Source organism: Ammodytes marinus (genome assembly GCF_949987685.1).
Source record: "Ammodytes marinus genome assembly, chromosome: 7".
Classification (NCBI taxonomy): domain Eukaryota; kingdom Metazoa; phylum Chordata; class Actinopteri; order Uranoscopiformes; family Ammodytidae; genus Ammodytes; species Ammodytes marinus.
The window spans coordinates 18,324,016-18,338,528 of record NC_137211.1 but is presented as its reverse complement, the minus strand read 5'-3'; the positions used below and the strand labels follow the sequence as shown (position 1 = coordinate 18,338,528).

Here is a 14,513-nt window from a genome sequence, read left to right as displayed (position 1 = left end):
GGGAGACAGTTTGGCAGTCGGATGTGTAATAATTGCTTGTATTTCCTAACGAGACAGGAGAGGTAGATGGACTGCAGCCTCTTTGCCTTTGCCTAAAGGGGAGGGTAATGGCGGTACATTTGCGAGTTCAACCCAGTTGCTATCGCTGGATATTTTGTACGTTTGTTGGTGTTTAGCGGGTGGAGTTTCTTTGAAGTGCGAGTAGTCGATGCCTGCAGCTTGTTAATTATCATAGCTGTCAGCAGTAATTCACCGAGATATGTGCAGAGCATTCTGACGTTCTCCGCCCCCTATTCCCCAAAGAAAACACACATACAGCCCATGCACGAATAGCATTAGCGGGATGTTGTGACAGCTCTGCTTGCATTTCATACAAAGTCGGTGTCTTTAGCTGATCACATTTGTTCATTAAGAGACACTGGTGACAGGATCTCTCTAAAAGGGAGTTGATGTGGATGCTGATGAAGAGGAGGAGCAGAAGGGAAATGGTGAGATTAGCGGAGTCAGCGATGGTTGACAGTTTTTTTTTTTTTATTCCACCAGTAGAAAAGAGTCGTCATGACACCTGTCCAATACTGTATGTCCGCACCTTGTCCTTGTTAGTTGCTCCAGCTATCCTCCCAGCGAGACAGAATTCCTAGTGTGTCAAAAGTGTGGGTAAATTGGTTCCTCAAGTGGTGAAAGATGGAGACATACTTGGACAGTCCTCCTCTTGTGGTGCACTCAGCCTCTCCACGGAAATTGTCATTGATTAGAAGATAAAGGTAGGCCTTACCTCTGTGCGTGTGTGTGTGTGTGTGTGTGTGTGTGTGTGTGTGTGTGTGTGTGTGCGTGCGTGCGTATAGAGTAGGTTCTAGCATCCTGGAGTAAGTGAATGATTGAGCTATTTTAGTGCACCTGCTGCTGATGTTAAAGTTGTCATGTAGTTATTGAACAGAGGTGGGATGCTGGGAGCTTTGGACTCTTTAGCACTAAATTGAAAAAGAAAAATCCAAATGAGTCCCAATTACACTGCACTTCAGTCCAAATCACAAAGCTAGCCGTGTGGTTAATGCACCTATTAGATGTCTACCTGGCGAGTAGGCTTATTTCTTAAAAAACATTTTGTTTCCTAACTCTGACAGTTATTAAATAATTCTCATCTTGTGTTCGCCCCTGGATTTTAAATTATAATTTTTTTTGTTCTGGCCCATTTCTGCTTCTTAGAAATGTTGTTGCCTGTTGTTGCTTCTCCAATTACAGTGCACAGCAATTACAGATTGCTTCACTTTCCTATCTAATTCTCATTTCTGCTCACAGCCTGTCTGTAATATCAGCTCTGCTCCAGCAAATCGTTGTAAATCAGCACCTGACTGTCAAAGTTAGCAGTAAATATGTTTATTTAATTTCCCCCAACCCAGAAATATTGGATTTTAAATTTCTCTTTTAAAGCTGTCCAATTTTGCCAAACTGAATGCATTGGGTGTGTGTGTGTGTGTGTGTGTGTGTGTGTGTGTGTGCGCGCGCGTGCGTGCGTGCAGCTGTGTGTCTGCGCGTTTGCATGTTTCAAGTGAATTATATGCAATGCCAGGTTTCTGAGAATGTACAAGGACACAATTACAAAACTCCAGGGCTGTATATCACAAACTGGTCCTTGAATAATAAACAAGCCACCAAACAGGTTGCACATTGAGGTGTACATAATACATTCTTCATGGTGACTGTGTGTTTTAGTCTAGTTTCCTCAGTGCCAGAGAGGAACAGAGACAGAAAAACTTGTGTCACACAATGAGACTTTAAATAAACACTTGATTGAGCTGATTGAGGGTTCTTCTTTGTTGCTTTGAGCTGATTGAGGGTTCTTCTTTGTTGCTTTGCAGATCCGTTCAGACCAGGACCAGGACATCTCCATCAGATACAGCATCACTGGAGTGGGAGCAGATCAACCCCCCAATGAGGTGTTCAATATCGACCCCGTGGTGGGAAAGATGTTTGTCACCAAACCTCTCGATCGAGAACATCGCTCGTCTTACCATGTGAGTGTTTGCCTTTCCCCCTGTCTCTCTCTCTCGCTCTCTCTCTCTCTCCCTCTCTCTCCCTCCGTCACACACACAAACACACATAACAGATATGACCTTTGAAATTATACCCTCTAACGTTATTATACAGCCAGTTAACCGTTTGACACAGAAGTCTCTGTTCCACACCAACATAAAGGGCTCTAAATCAGTAGCTCTACAGTGTAGTACTACATTTAAATAAAATGATAAAACGAGTAGTATCATACAATTGACTTTTGGTCTTTTCTTATAATTGCCTGCCAGTAAGTTGTATTACTAATGCTGTGTGGCTGTGATGTTCTGGGTGAATGGTACCAACTAATCAAAAATATATGTTAGTCAAGAGGTGGTCATCTGTTTCTCTTTTTCAATATTTTTGAAATTATTCAATGTCTGAATTATTCAATATTTTAAGATACACTGCTGTTTTTCTTCTTTCTCTGAGTGAGGTCAAAAGATCAATATCATTCTCATGCCTGTGTGTCAAAGGAATAGGTTGATATTTTGTCAAAAGTGCTTCTTGCCAAACGTAAGACGAGATGGACGATACAACTGTCATGTCTTTATGGTAAATATGAAGCTACACACAGCAGCCACTAGCTTAGCTAGGCCTAAACATGTTTGGAGGTGGGGAGTAAGCTTGGCTAGGTGCCTACCTGTACTTAAAAATGGTGGTAATTAACACGTTATCTAATTTGATATATGTCACCTCTAATTTTAACGTGCTGGTATATATTGCCTTGACCTTTGGATGAAGCCAGGCTAGCTTTCCCCCTGCTTATAATCTCTATGTCAAATCAAATTAAATCAATGTTATGTATCAAGCCCAATATCAATGTAAAACTGTTCTTGGCCTAGTTAAGCATGCATGGCCATCTTTGTTCTATCCATGTAGTGCTAGCCTAAATCCAATTTTTTTCTCCAAAATACTAAATATTAAAACCCCTCTCACCTTTGTGCTGTGCATGCTGGTCCTCCTGGCATTCAAAATTTAAGAAAGTAGTAATGTGTTACTTCAGCTAGACTTTCCTTTAGTCTTTGTGTTGCTGTGAAAAGACAGCCCCAAGGCTCTGATATAGTGAGCAACAACTCCGGGTTCATCACTTTAAGTTTCTTTCTTTTTTTCTTGTCTTTGTACCTGCCTCTATCCCTGTATTTATATGGGAACCTTGTCTGACTTACAGTCCTTGTGAGCTGGCAGGCAAACCCTTTAGAGGGGGGGCTGTGCAGATTTATACCCAGGAGAAACTCCAATCAATGAGGTGATTTATCAACATAGGCGGAGGCTTGCAAAAGGCTGTTTAAGTTCAACTCCATGTTTGTTGTAGAGGAAAAGTGTTAGCCGCTGTGTAAAACAAACTGGAGGGAGGAACCGGCTGAGACAGGTTAAAGATGTACGTGTGAACAGATGGGAGAAAGGTGTAACGGTTCAATTGAAAGGCCCCTCATACTACATGCTATTTGAGCAATAGGAAAGCAATTACACTGCATGGTATAAAACATGGATTAATTCAAGAACTTTGAGGACAGGCAGGATGACATATACTAAGCAACAGCATCCTGCAAATCTGTAACACAAACAAACAAAGTTAGAATTTGACTTTGTGTCCCTGCTTTTGTTTACCTCGTATTTCATACAAGGGCAGAACAAAGTTAAGCTCTAGTTGTTTTTTATTTCAAAAGAATGATCACTCTAGAAATTCAAAAAACCAGCCATGGAACAAGATGCATTCTTATGAGGAAAAGAACCTTGGAGCTTCTGGGCTCTGCTGGTCTGCATCTCTATCAGGAGGCCGCCGCGCGGTGTGTTTTTTTCCCCTCCCTTGCCTCTCGAGATAATAACTTTAATGTGGACCCGGAATTACATTTTGCCTTCTTTTAAACACAGCGGTAATCTCTGACTCCTGCTGTTATTGAATTAGTGTGTGGGTGCAGGCAGGGATGGAGGGATGAGGGTGGGTAGAGAGAGAGAGAGAGATAAGATAAGGGGGTCGGGGACTACAGCACAGTAAGATACGATGTGCAATGGCAGCGTGCAGGATATTGGGCGCAGGACCGATCAGACAGTGAATGCAGTGGGGAAAAAGTAAAGTCAAATTAACCTCAGGGAGACCCCCAGAGACACTATTCGGGTGGAGCTGTGCAGATTGTAAGCAGATGGTGGTGAGGAGAGGTTTTCTTTGGTGGCAGTGGAGTGGGATCCTTACCATTCTAAGCTGAGGAGGCAGATGGAGAATCCTACTTATTCTAATTCCTGCCACAACGAGCTCGGAGGCTATTTCACTTATCTAGGTCTCACGTTCTCTTGCTGTGGCCAGGTAGCATTTTACCTATCAGGCACGCTAGAATGGAAAGAGTAGCCTATCATCCACCCCCCCCCCCCCCAATCCTTCCGAACATGATGCAGGGGGAAAGAAAATATTCTCATGTTACAATTTTTCAACTTTCTTCCCTATCAGTGGCCAACATGTTTTCATTTTCCCCAGGCACCCTTCCAATTTTGGCACTTCTTTTTTTTCCCCTCCCGTTCTCCATTACATCGATATTCCCAACATCAAATAAGGTGCATGCTCCTTCGCCTGAAATTGATTGATGACATTTTGAACAGAAGAAATATTTACCGGCCAATGTTTTTAGGTGCGGGATGTAGAAAACATCAATTTCTTTTTTTTTTCTTTCTCGCCTTGGTATGATATAAAACCAAACATCCCCTTGCTTACAGCTGACAGGGATCTCACTGAATAAGTCATGTTCAGGGATACAAACATTCCCGGGTATGGTGAACTGTATCAAAACGGCTGTAGAGAGAACCGGCCGAGTTCATTTTGAAATGCCACTACAGTCTGTTATTGTGACCTTCACATATTGAGTGGAAATAAAATACAAAAAAAGACAAGCATTTATTTAAACCTAACATTTCCTCTGATAATACGATGATTTTTTCTCAGCTCTGGTTTTTGATCCATCGTTGAAACGGTCTCTGGACACAATCTTACATCAATTCTCAAACTTTTTTGAGAAATCCTCATAGGTGCTTGTATTGAACCGAGCGCAGATGAGTGGAATTTGAGACGACCGTGGGCTGACTGTGCTTATGAAGTCAGATGGGAAGTGAAGACATTTCAAACAACACCCGGCACCATGTTGGCTTGGCCTCCCAACACTGTGATCCTTAAACGTGTCACCTTGCTTTCTACAACAGAGCCAACTTCCAGTAAAATAAGATGTTTCTTGGAAAAAAAACATACGGGGACCGAGTTTAAAAGAGATAAGTACATGCTCGCAAAGGCTGCAAGGATAATAGAATTTCACCCTAACCTGCTTTAATATAGTTCTGGAGTCTTTTTCGTAACTTTTTGTACTGCATAATTCAATAAGGACATTTTATCAGCCAATATATTCATGAGCAGGGTTCAATGCCAAAATTCAGTAAACAACACAAAGGTGTTTTTTTTCTGTTTGGCTTGAAAGGTGTTGTTTAGAGCAGTCACCTTGAAGGTTGAAAGAAATACCTGCTTCAGTTTTCAACAGATCAACAGATGAATGTAGAATGTAGAAAATATACATCACTCGGGCTGATGGATAGTCATTAAATAAAACTTTTCTTTTCATCTGTTAAACACCAAATGTTTACTTATACTTGATAAGCATTTTCTCTAAACTATATTATATGAATTAATTAATCACGTCCTGCTCTCATAATGGTTATAAAATAAATATTATTTTGTTTCTTCCAGTTGCGGGCCCATGCCGTGGACATGAATGGGAACCAGATTGAGAACCCCATCGATCTGTATATCTTCGTCATCGACATGAATGACAACAGACCAGAATTCAAAAACCAGGTCTACAACGGCTCAGTGGATGAAGGCTCTAAACCAGGTAAAGAGGCATGGATGGATGGATGGATGGATGGATGGATGGATGGATGGATGGATGGATGGTTGGACGGACGGACGGACGGACGGACGGACGGACGGACGGACGGACGGACGGACGGACGGACGGACGGACGGATGGATGGATGGATAAGAGTAAAGTAGGAAGCAGTAGCAATTCCAATAAATAAATAAACAAGATTAAGGAAACGTGTGGATGGGGGTGAGTGGTTCGGATATGGGCCAATGAAGGAAGAGCGACCAGTATATCAGCAGCGATTGGTGTCGTTATGACAACATGGGACCTGGGCGCAACGGACAAATTTTACATTCCCCGTTGATGTAGCCGACAGAGAGTGTCTCTCCTGCAGTGGCTTTTTACTTGGCTGACTGCAGCAGTGGCCATAAACCAAAGCGGGGGGAAGCTCAGGTTGGAGAGGAGATTGAGGATTAAATGTACCACGCCGGAGCACCGCTGGGTCATTTTATGTCTAACCTCAGAGCGGAAGAATCACACAGGAGTCCTCTTGTGTGTGTGTGTGTGTGTGTGTGTGTGTGTGTGTGTGTGTGTGTGTGTGTGTGTGTGTGTGTGTGTGTGTGTGTGTGTGTGTGTGTGTGTGTGTGTGTGTGTGTGTGTGTGTGTGTGTGTGTGTGTGTGTGTGTGTGTGTGTGTGTGTGTGTGTGTGTGTGAGCTTGATGAGCCAGAGTTTATAGCACCGGAGGTGATCTCAAGAGGAGTCCAGGTGCTCATTTCCTTTCATGTACTTCCTTACTTTCTTTCTTTGTTCTTTATCTCTCTCCTTCTCTCTACTATCCCCCCTGCTGCTGTCCCAGCCCCCCCCCCCCCTTCCAGCTTTGCCCCACACAGCAGCAGACATGTCTCTGTGGCAATGCATGACATTCAGCCGAACAATAATCATAAAAAAGGGAGTTTTAGAGTTTAGAGCTCCAGTGGTTTCAATGGAAGGCCAATTACAGACTTGAATTAGTTTGCAAATTAAAGAGTCATTATGGGGACCTAATCCTGTCAGGCACAGCTTAGGACGCCCGTACAAAGGGTCCACATTAAACCCCCTAAGAGTGCAGCTTAATGAAATTACCCCGCGCCGATGTGTGTGACACATTGTGATTCTTCATCTCCTTCTCTCTATCCCTCCATCTCTAGAAAGAAAAGTGATGGGTGGAGGAGCGATAGTCACTCCGCTTGGAATCCAACCAAATATGGAGTCTGTCCCTCCTCCTCTCCCTCCCTCTATTCCTGCCTGATTTCTTTTTGCTGTGAGGCCTTTAGAGTGCTCCCTCCGGCCGAGTCATTGACAAACGTTGCTTTGAAATGTAATGAAGTTTGAAATGGGAGCTGCGGTTACAATTATCCTCGGACAGGGGCTGTCACTGGCATGATATCACTATCTCTGGCAATTAGAATCGGCTGCCAGAGAGGGAAAGCGAGAGAGGGAGGGAGGAAGAGAGAGAGAGAGATGGAGAGATTGGGTGACAGGCAGTGATCCCACAGAGTTATATGAGTGTGCGGAGGCAGCAAACAAGTGGTGCATTCATGGAGGGACGGTGGTTTATTTTCTCCAATAGAAGTATGTCTGTGTATATTATATGTCTAGGCATATAGTCTAAGTGATTATTAATTACAGAAGAGGTTTCCAACCATTTTAGATCAATGTTAGCAAGAGCTATGGAGCATCCAGACAGTTTATTCACTTGTTTTTATGAAACAGTAATGCATAGTAATCATTATCAGAATAATGAAATTAAGGCTTAGCTATATTTGTCATCAAAATATACTTGAATGACGTCCAGTATAAGTGCCTTCCATTTTTGTTCAGTTAAAAGGAAATGGTCTACGTTATAATTGCTGCCGGTTCAATGTATCCAAGAAATGCGAAATATGACGCGAGTTATTTACTATATTTATTATTTGCTTGTAGTTTGAGTCTTTATTGCTTACAGAACAGTTTTCAGATGTTTGCGATACATTGCAGTTAACATTAACAAACTGTTTCGACTTATTAGCGGTGTTGGACCAGTGTCATTTTGATTATAACCAACACTGTATCTGTTATCAAAAGGGGTTAGATGATTGATTGAGCAAAGTACATTCTGTATGGATCCTTTTGATGCCTGTACTTATTTCTGTTTCACTTTAAATTATCCTATAACAGACACAAAAGCACACAAGAATCTATTTAGAATCTATTAAAACAATTAAAGAAAAAGAAATAGACTTTGTAACTGTTGCTGAATGGCAGCCAATTTGGCCACAAGAGGCACTTAAAGGAATATGATGCTGAACTCCACAGCAGAAAGTAATTCAATAAGGGTGTGTTGCACTGCTTTTGATTTTTTTCGAAAAAAGGCCATTGCGTTTATACTTCTTTCCAAAAGTTTCCTAGTCTTGTGCTTTGATGCAAATGATGGCAAAAATAAGTATGTTCTTGTATATTGATGGGAAGTGAAGTTCACTTTACTTACTTTTGTTATTTTATGTAACAGTGTCCTTGTGCCGCTGTAATTCTCTGATCAGGAACCTATGTGATGCACGTGTCGGCGTTTGACGCTGACGATAACACCACAGCCAACGGAATGGTGCGCTATCGAATCCTGTCCCAGATGCCGCACAGCCCCATCCCCAACATGTTCACCATCAACAGTGAGACCGGAGACATTGTGACTGTGGCACCTGGTCTTGATCGAGAGGTACGTCTTTCTTTCTTTTTTGGCCATTTTTGCTTTTACTAGGTTGGTTTGGAGGGACCGAAATATTATGGGGTAGAGAGGGGAATGACATGCAGAGAACAACCACAAGCCGGTCTCCTGCTTCTATGGGCGGGCGCTCTGACCACTTCACCATGAGCTCCCCCGAGGTATAGGCCATCTTTATCCCAAAGCATTCCCAAAAAGTTATAAAACATAAATAAAAAAGGCAAAATAAAAATTGCATAATGCTTTTAATCATTTAAGTCTGTGAACACTAGAGTATTGCATACTATCCATGGACAGATGATACACATTCAATCTTGGTTTATGATGCATTCACACAATGGTTCACTATGATGATTTCTTATACAGTAAAATGCGTCCTACTGTGGTCACCTTGTTTATGGAGCTGTAAAAGTTGTGACAACATCCAAACGTGTTTATTCGTGCGACACGGATGTCCCGCTGACAACTGCGCAAAGAAATCTCCGAGACAGATCATCCTCCCAAACTGTCACCACTGACAGACCTATTTACAACACGTCACGCCGAAGTGGGCTGCTCACATTCTGCTGTGTTTGTGTGTGTGTTTGTGTGTGTGTGTGTGTGTGTGTGTCTGGGTATTTGTCTTCCTGTTTGGAAATATCGGAGATAGAATGCCCTTGCCACCTGTCAGACAAACACAAAAGCCCATATAATCACATCAACACTCGATAAAACACAGGCAATTGAGTTGGGGGGGAAGAGAACTGCGTGGAGCACGAGAGCATAAACAAAGCTCTGCAGTCGTGGTAATACAATGAGTTGGGAGGAAGTGAGTTTGGCTATAAAGATGGGGTGAGACACGAGGGTGGCAGACAGACAGACAGAGAGAGATAGGCAATGACCATACAGTAAAAATGACTCCGCTTGACTTCTGCTGCTTTGACCTGTTTTTTTTTCTGTAAACGTCAAATCCAGCCGGTCACCCCTAACGTAGAATTACATTTCTACCCCCACTACATACAGATACACACAGAAACACACACACACACACACGCACACACACACACAAGCATTTTTGCACTCCTATAATTTATCCATAACCCCTAACCTTTTTATCCACCAGTATTTATCCAAGGTAGTATCACTGAGAGCTCCCTCTCTAAATGATATAAACTATTGATTATAACAATTAAAATATAGGATAAAATAAAGTAAGGATGTATCAACGTCTCCACAGTCTTCTTATTCATTTTACTTCAGTGAAAAAACATTTTCTTGTTTTCGTTTATCTTGTGCATGATCATGAGGACTTTCATGCACTGCACATGCACACACTTATCCTGGAAGGGGCCAAAGTGAAGTGGTTGAGTGGTTTCAAAGCTGCTTCTCTAACCTTGAGGCCCTTTAAACCATTACAACTACATGCCTAGCCCTCTGCCTAGCCAGCAAGCTAATATTAATGTAAACCTAATTCTAACTTTAACCTTCAAACAAAAGCTTCAAGCAATAAGGACCAGCCAAAAGGCCCTTTATGTGCAAAAATGCCTTTGATTTCAACCCACAAAACTCAAATGTGTCCTCAAGGCCAGTAAACAAGAGCACACACATACACACACACATGCTTCATGTTCACTGACACAAACACAAGACTACATCTATTTCTCTTCTTTGTGTGGTCTCGCATAGCATAGCATACCAATACCTACTCCTGTATTTTCTTGGAGAAGTCTCAAACCTTGCTGGCAAAAAAGTGTATGTACATTCAACTGTACCTAAACTTCACTGGAAGATAGTAAACAGCCCACTGCACTGATTCCCCGGTCCAGTTTTAGTCAGCACTTTGGCCCTTTGAAACTTTGGAAGTTTCTTCATCTCCCTTCCCTTCTTGGTCTGGGGTGTTGAAGGTGTTGGAAGTAAAAAAAAACTAAAAAAAACACACACAGGCATCTATTTTTGGTAGTCCTCCTCCTCCCTTGCGCTCCAGCTGCATTCCCTGCTGTCTGTTTTATCCTCTCCTCTGTTCTTTACTTTTGAAATGTCTTCTTTTATATACTCCCACACCGATTCTCTTCTGAAGGTGTATCCACTGGGCTGCCTGCCGTGGACCTTTTATTAAGAGCTGGTTGACAGTAGCAGACCTCTCAGTCCTTTAGAGAGGAGGCAGCCGGGGTGTGCTGTGGTGTTGTTGCGATGCTGAGAGGTTCACTACGAGCTCTACATAATTACTCCCTTGTCTAATTAGTGAGAGTGTTGTGTACATGCCACTGTACACCGGCTGATGGGACAGGCACAGGACTGCACTGCCTCTAAACAAGATACAGAGAAAGAGAGGGGTGCGTGCGTGCGTGCGTGCATGCATGCGTGCGTGTGTGTTTATGGCTATTCGTGTGTGTGTACGTGCGGATGTTAATGAGAGTTAGTGTGCGTGTTAAGAGGTTGGAGTGCAGCATCTCCTCTATAGTGAGTTGCGAGGGAGCGAGAGGAGCTGCCTAATCCTCCTGATGTGGCGTCCATGGCCTAATTGGGATATTTACTGGGTAATTAGCAGGTGAGGGAGACACTGGGAATGTAATTGGGAATCTTCGGTGACGAGACACATTATCCTAGACAGTCTGCGCTCCCGGGCTCCATCCCGTACCGCAGCCCATTAACTGCACTCTGGGACGCAAGAGGAGACGGAGGGAGGAAAGAAGACGGAAGGAAAGGAGAATATGGGAATATTGGGGCGGCTGCACGGCCAGATGCGCACAAATGCACCCGAATGTACAAAAATACACATAAGAGACACACTTGTCATTTCAAAAAGAGAGGACGTCGCATTTATCATTCCTTCGTATTATTTCTCTATAGATAGCCTATTAATCTCTGTCAGTCGGATCATTGTCTCCGCATCTGTCCATCAGTGGCACTGAATAAGCACCCGTCTTTGATGACATATACCCAAGGGAGGGTGAGGGGGGGGGGGGGGGGTTTCACATTGCAAAGCTCTCAGATGGTGCGTGTGTGAAGTCTTGGCTATACGTTCCGCTGGAGAAGGTTTCAGCTCTAGCAGTCTCTGAATGAAAAGACTTCACCCCTCGTGAATCCGTGTTTTTTCAAAGGAGACCATGGACAGCTCCTCTATACTGTAGCACACACAGAAGGACGGGCTCGGCTTATTCTTCCTCTGGGAGAGTCACAGTCTGTGGCTTGTTGCTGTAGACTCAATGAAGAGAAAGCTTTTTTCTTTTCTTTTTTCTTTTGCAGATGAATAACCACACACTCTGTTTTTTCTCTCTTCTGCCATTTCTTTACAGAAAGTGTCCCAGTACACCATCATCGTGCAGGCGACGGACATGGAGGGCAACCTGAACTTTGGCCTTTCCAACACGGCCACCGCCATCATCACTGTCACGGACATCAACGACAACCCGCCAATGCTGACTTCCAGAACTGTGAGTTTGCTGCCAAATAAAGGGAGGAGCGGGGGGAAAGGGTAACACTCTGGAAGAGGAGGAGGAGGAGGAGGAGACAGTTTGGGTTCAGAGAAGAAGGTGGAATGATGAACAGAGAGGGCGAGAGAGGGTCTGACATTGAAAAAAGAGAGGGGAGTAGGAGGAGAGAGACGGGGTGGAGGGGGGAATGACTATAACACTGTTTTTAAGATGTTACACAGCAAGATTTACACAAGGACAGTGTGGAGGGACTGGGTTATGAAGTGTGAAAGGTAACTTACTCATTTGCCCGTAGGGGGATGCACACACACACACACACACACGCATCTAAGGGGAAAAACTAATCCATATCATTGACTTTCATCATCAAGAAAAAAAACCCAGAGCAAGCAAATCCTTAACGGTTGTTGTTGTCATAATAAGGGCTATTTGGAATGATGATTACATTACAAAAGGTCATTATTGAGAGCAAGGTAAAAATGAAAAAGTCCAAGTTAATGTGAACCACTGTGATGTATCAATGTGGTGCATGATCATCATTAAATACTAAATCAATTAGAGAAGCGGGTGTTTAGTGTGGTTAAAAAGTGTCTTCAGTTTATTCCACTAAATACACATTTATCTCAGTGCAGGTTGAGCGGCAGAGATGGCAGCAGTATTTTGTCACTGACAGCAACAAAGCGGAAAAACCAATTCAAAGCTGGGATTTGGATGGTCTTTAATGAAATCCTCTGGAGTCCATTTTTTTTTATTTGACGTGGCAGAGACATGCATTTGTTTAGAGAAACAAAATGCATGTCAAAAGTGGAGTCCGCTTGTCTGCATTCTAATTTCACATTACTGTATGATGGAAAAAATCCTTGTCAGTATATGGCTTTAGGTATTCAGTGTATGTGCTTTCCCTAATGGTAGTGATGAGAGCACAGGCCTGGTGGGTAGATAAGATGCTTATGGCGTTCGCAACTGCAGGGATAGCAGCAGCTGAGGCGGTATCAGCAGTACAGTTGGGAGTCGGCTCTTTGAGGATGTAGCGGAGGAGTTAGCGTTAGCATTTGCCCTGGGGGCTATTAAAACCCTATGATGATGAGTTAGCTCTGGCGGTAAGCATGTGTCAGCCATAGAAGCTCATCAGAGAGCTGCTACATCACACACAGCAGGGAATGTACAGAGAGGGGGCTGTGGAAGAAAAAAACACACACACACACACACACACACACACACAAACTCGATGGTGAGCAAAAAGAGAACAAAGATAAAGGAGGTGTTGATCAGTGGACCACCTCATATTGACTAAATATGTAAGAGGTGATGGGAGAATAATGGGGAGAGGGAAAAGAATGAAGGATCATTTGGTCCCAGGAATATTTCCCCACAGCAGCAGTGATAAAGCACAGACATGGCCTCGTTGTAAATCAGATGCCGTTCCCTGACTCGGCATCCCGCTCTGATTTAAGATTCCCTTCTGATGGCGGTTGTATTGATGATAGTGGCCGGTAATAGATTCATACTCTCTAACTGTATTGCGCCGTGTTTAAGTGCATTTCCATCATCGCCACGGGGGAAAGTTAATACTATCATGGATATTGATGATCAACTTTAGTGGAGGTTTTGGAGACCACGACGAGCGGAACACTTTTCACCCACACCGTTCATAAATCACCCATTTCAGCTGGTGGGATAACACAAAAGCCATTTTGTCGAGGAATGCGGGCCATTATGCAAATATTTAGTGTTTGCAATAAAACCCCATAGATCTCTCAACGTGTCCCAGAAATATAAAGTTTGGGGAATTTTGTCTTTAATGTTGATGATTAATATTTCATCACGCCCATCAGAGGCTGCCCTATTTTTCAAGGCGGCGAAAATGGTGGGCGTATATGTTTGTAGGGATGTGAAGAATGTTTGGTGCTTTTTCAGGGCTGCATGTATCCTTTGCATTACTTCTGTGATTCAGATGTAAAAGAAAAGATATACACCTCTTCCATCTGAGTCTCACATGGTATGGGATGTTTTGCAGTTATGTGTAGGGAGACCTTCAATCATGCAATCAGGGGGCATCTGTGCAGTGATGTACTGCGGGCAGCCTTTGGCCTCCTTCCTTCAACCTCCTCACTAAAGTTCCCTTGATGAAGTTTGCTGTCACTTCTCTCTCTCTCTCCTCTCACCTCCCCTTGCCTTCTTTATTCTTTCCACACTGCCAACATAGTGACAGAAGGATGAGGGTGTGGGCAGGAGGTGCTGCACTCAGTGCCAATCACAATCAAAGGGTGTGCCTCTCCCTTCATTTAGTCCAACAGTTGGGGACAAGATACTATCACTGAAAGAAAAAACTACCTTATCAGAGTGAATCCAACCCTCTGCACTGAACAACGCACTGTCAAAATAAACCCTACTGCAGTGTAAGGCCAACACCAACCATTCAAAAAGTCAATCCAGTATTCAGCTAATAAATCATTAAAAGAGTGAAA

The 14,513-nt window shown here is 43.2% G+C and overlaps 1 protein-coding gene across 1 annotated transcript in view; it reads left to right on the top strand.

The window, feature by feature from the left end:
- The window catches only part of LOC307253089 (cadherin-4-like), a 217,540-nt gene that overhangs the window by 178,067 nt on the left and 24,960 nt on the right, over positions 1-14,513 (top strand). The window contains exons 6-9 of the mRNA XM_080030957.1: positions 1,860-2,015; positions 5,777-5,921; positions 8,454-8,626; positions 11,908-12,045. Coding sequence (XP_079887083.1) covers positions 1,860-2,015; positions 5,777-5,921; positions 8,454-8,626; positions 11,908-12,045 — 612 coding nt within the window. The remainder of the gene's footprint in view (positions 1-1,859; positions 2,016-5,776; positions 5,922-8,453; positions 8,627-11,907; positions 12,046-14,513) is intronic.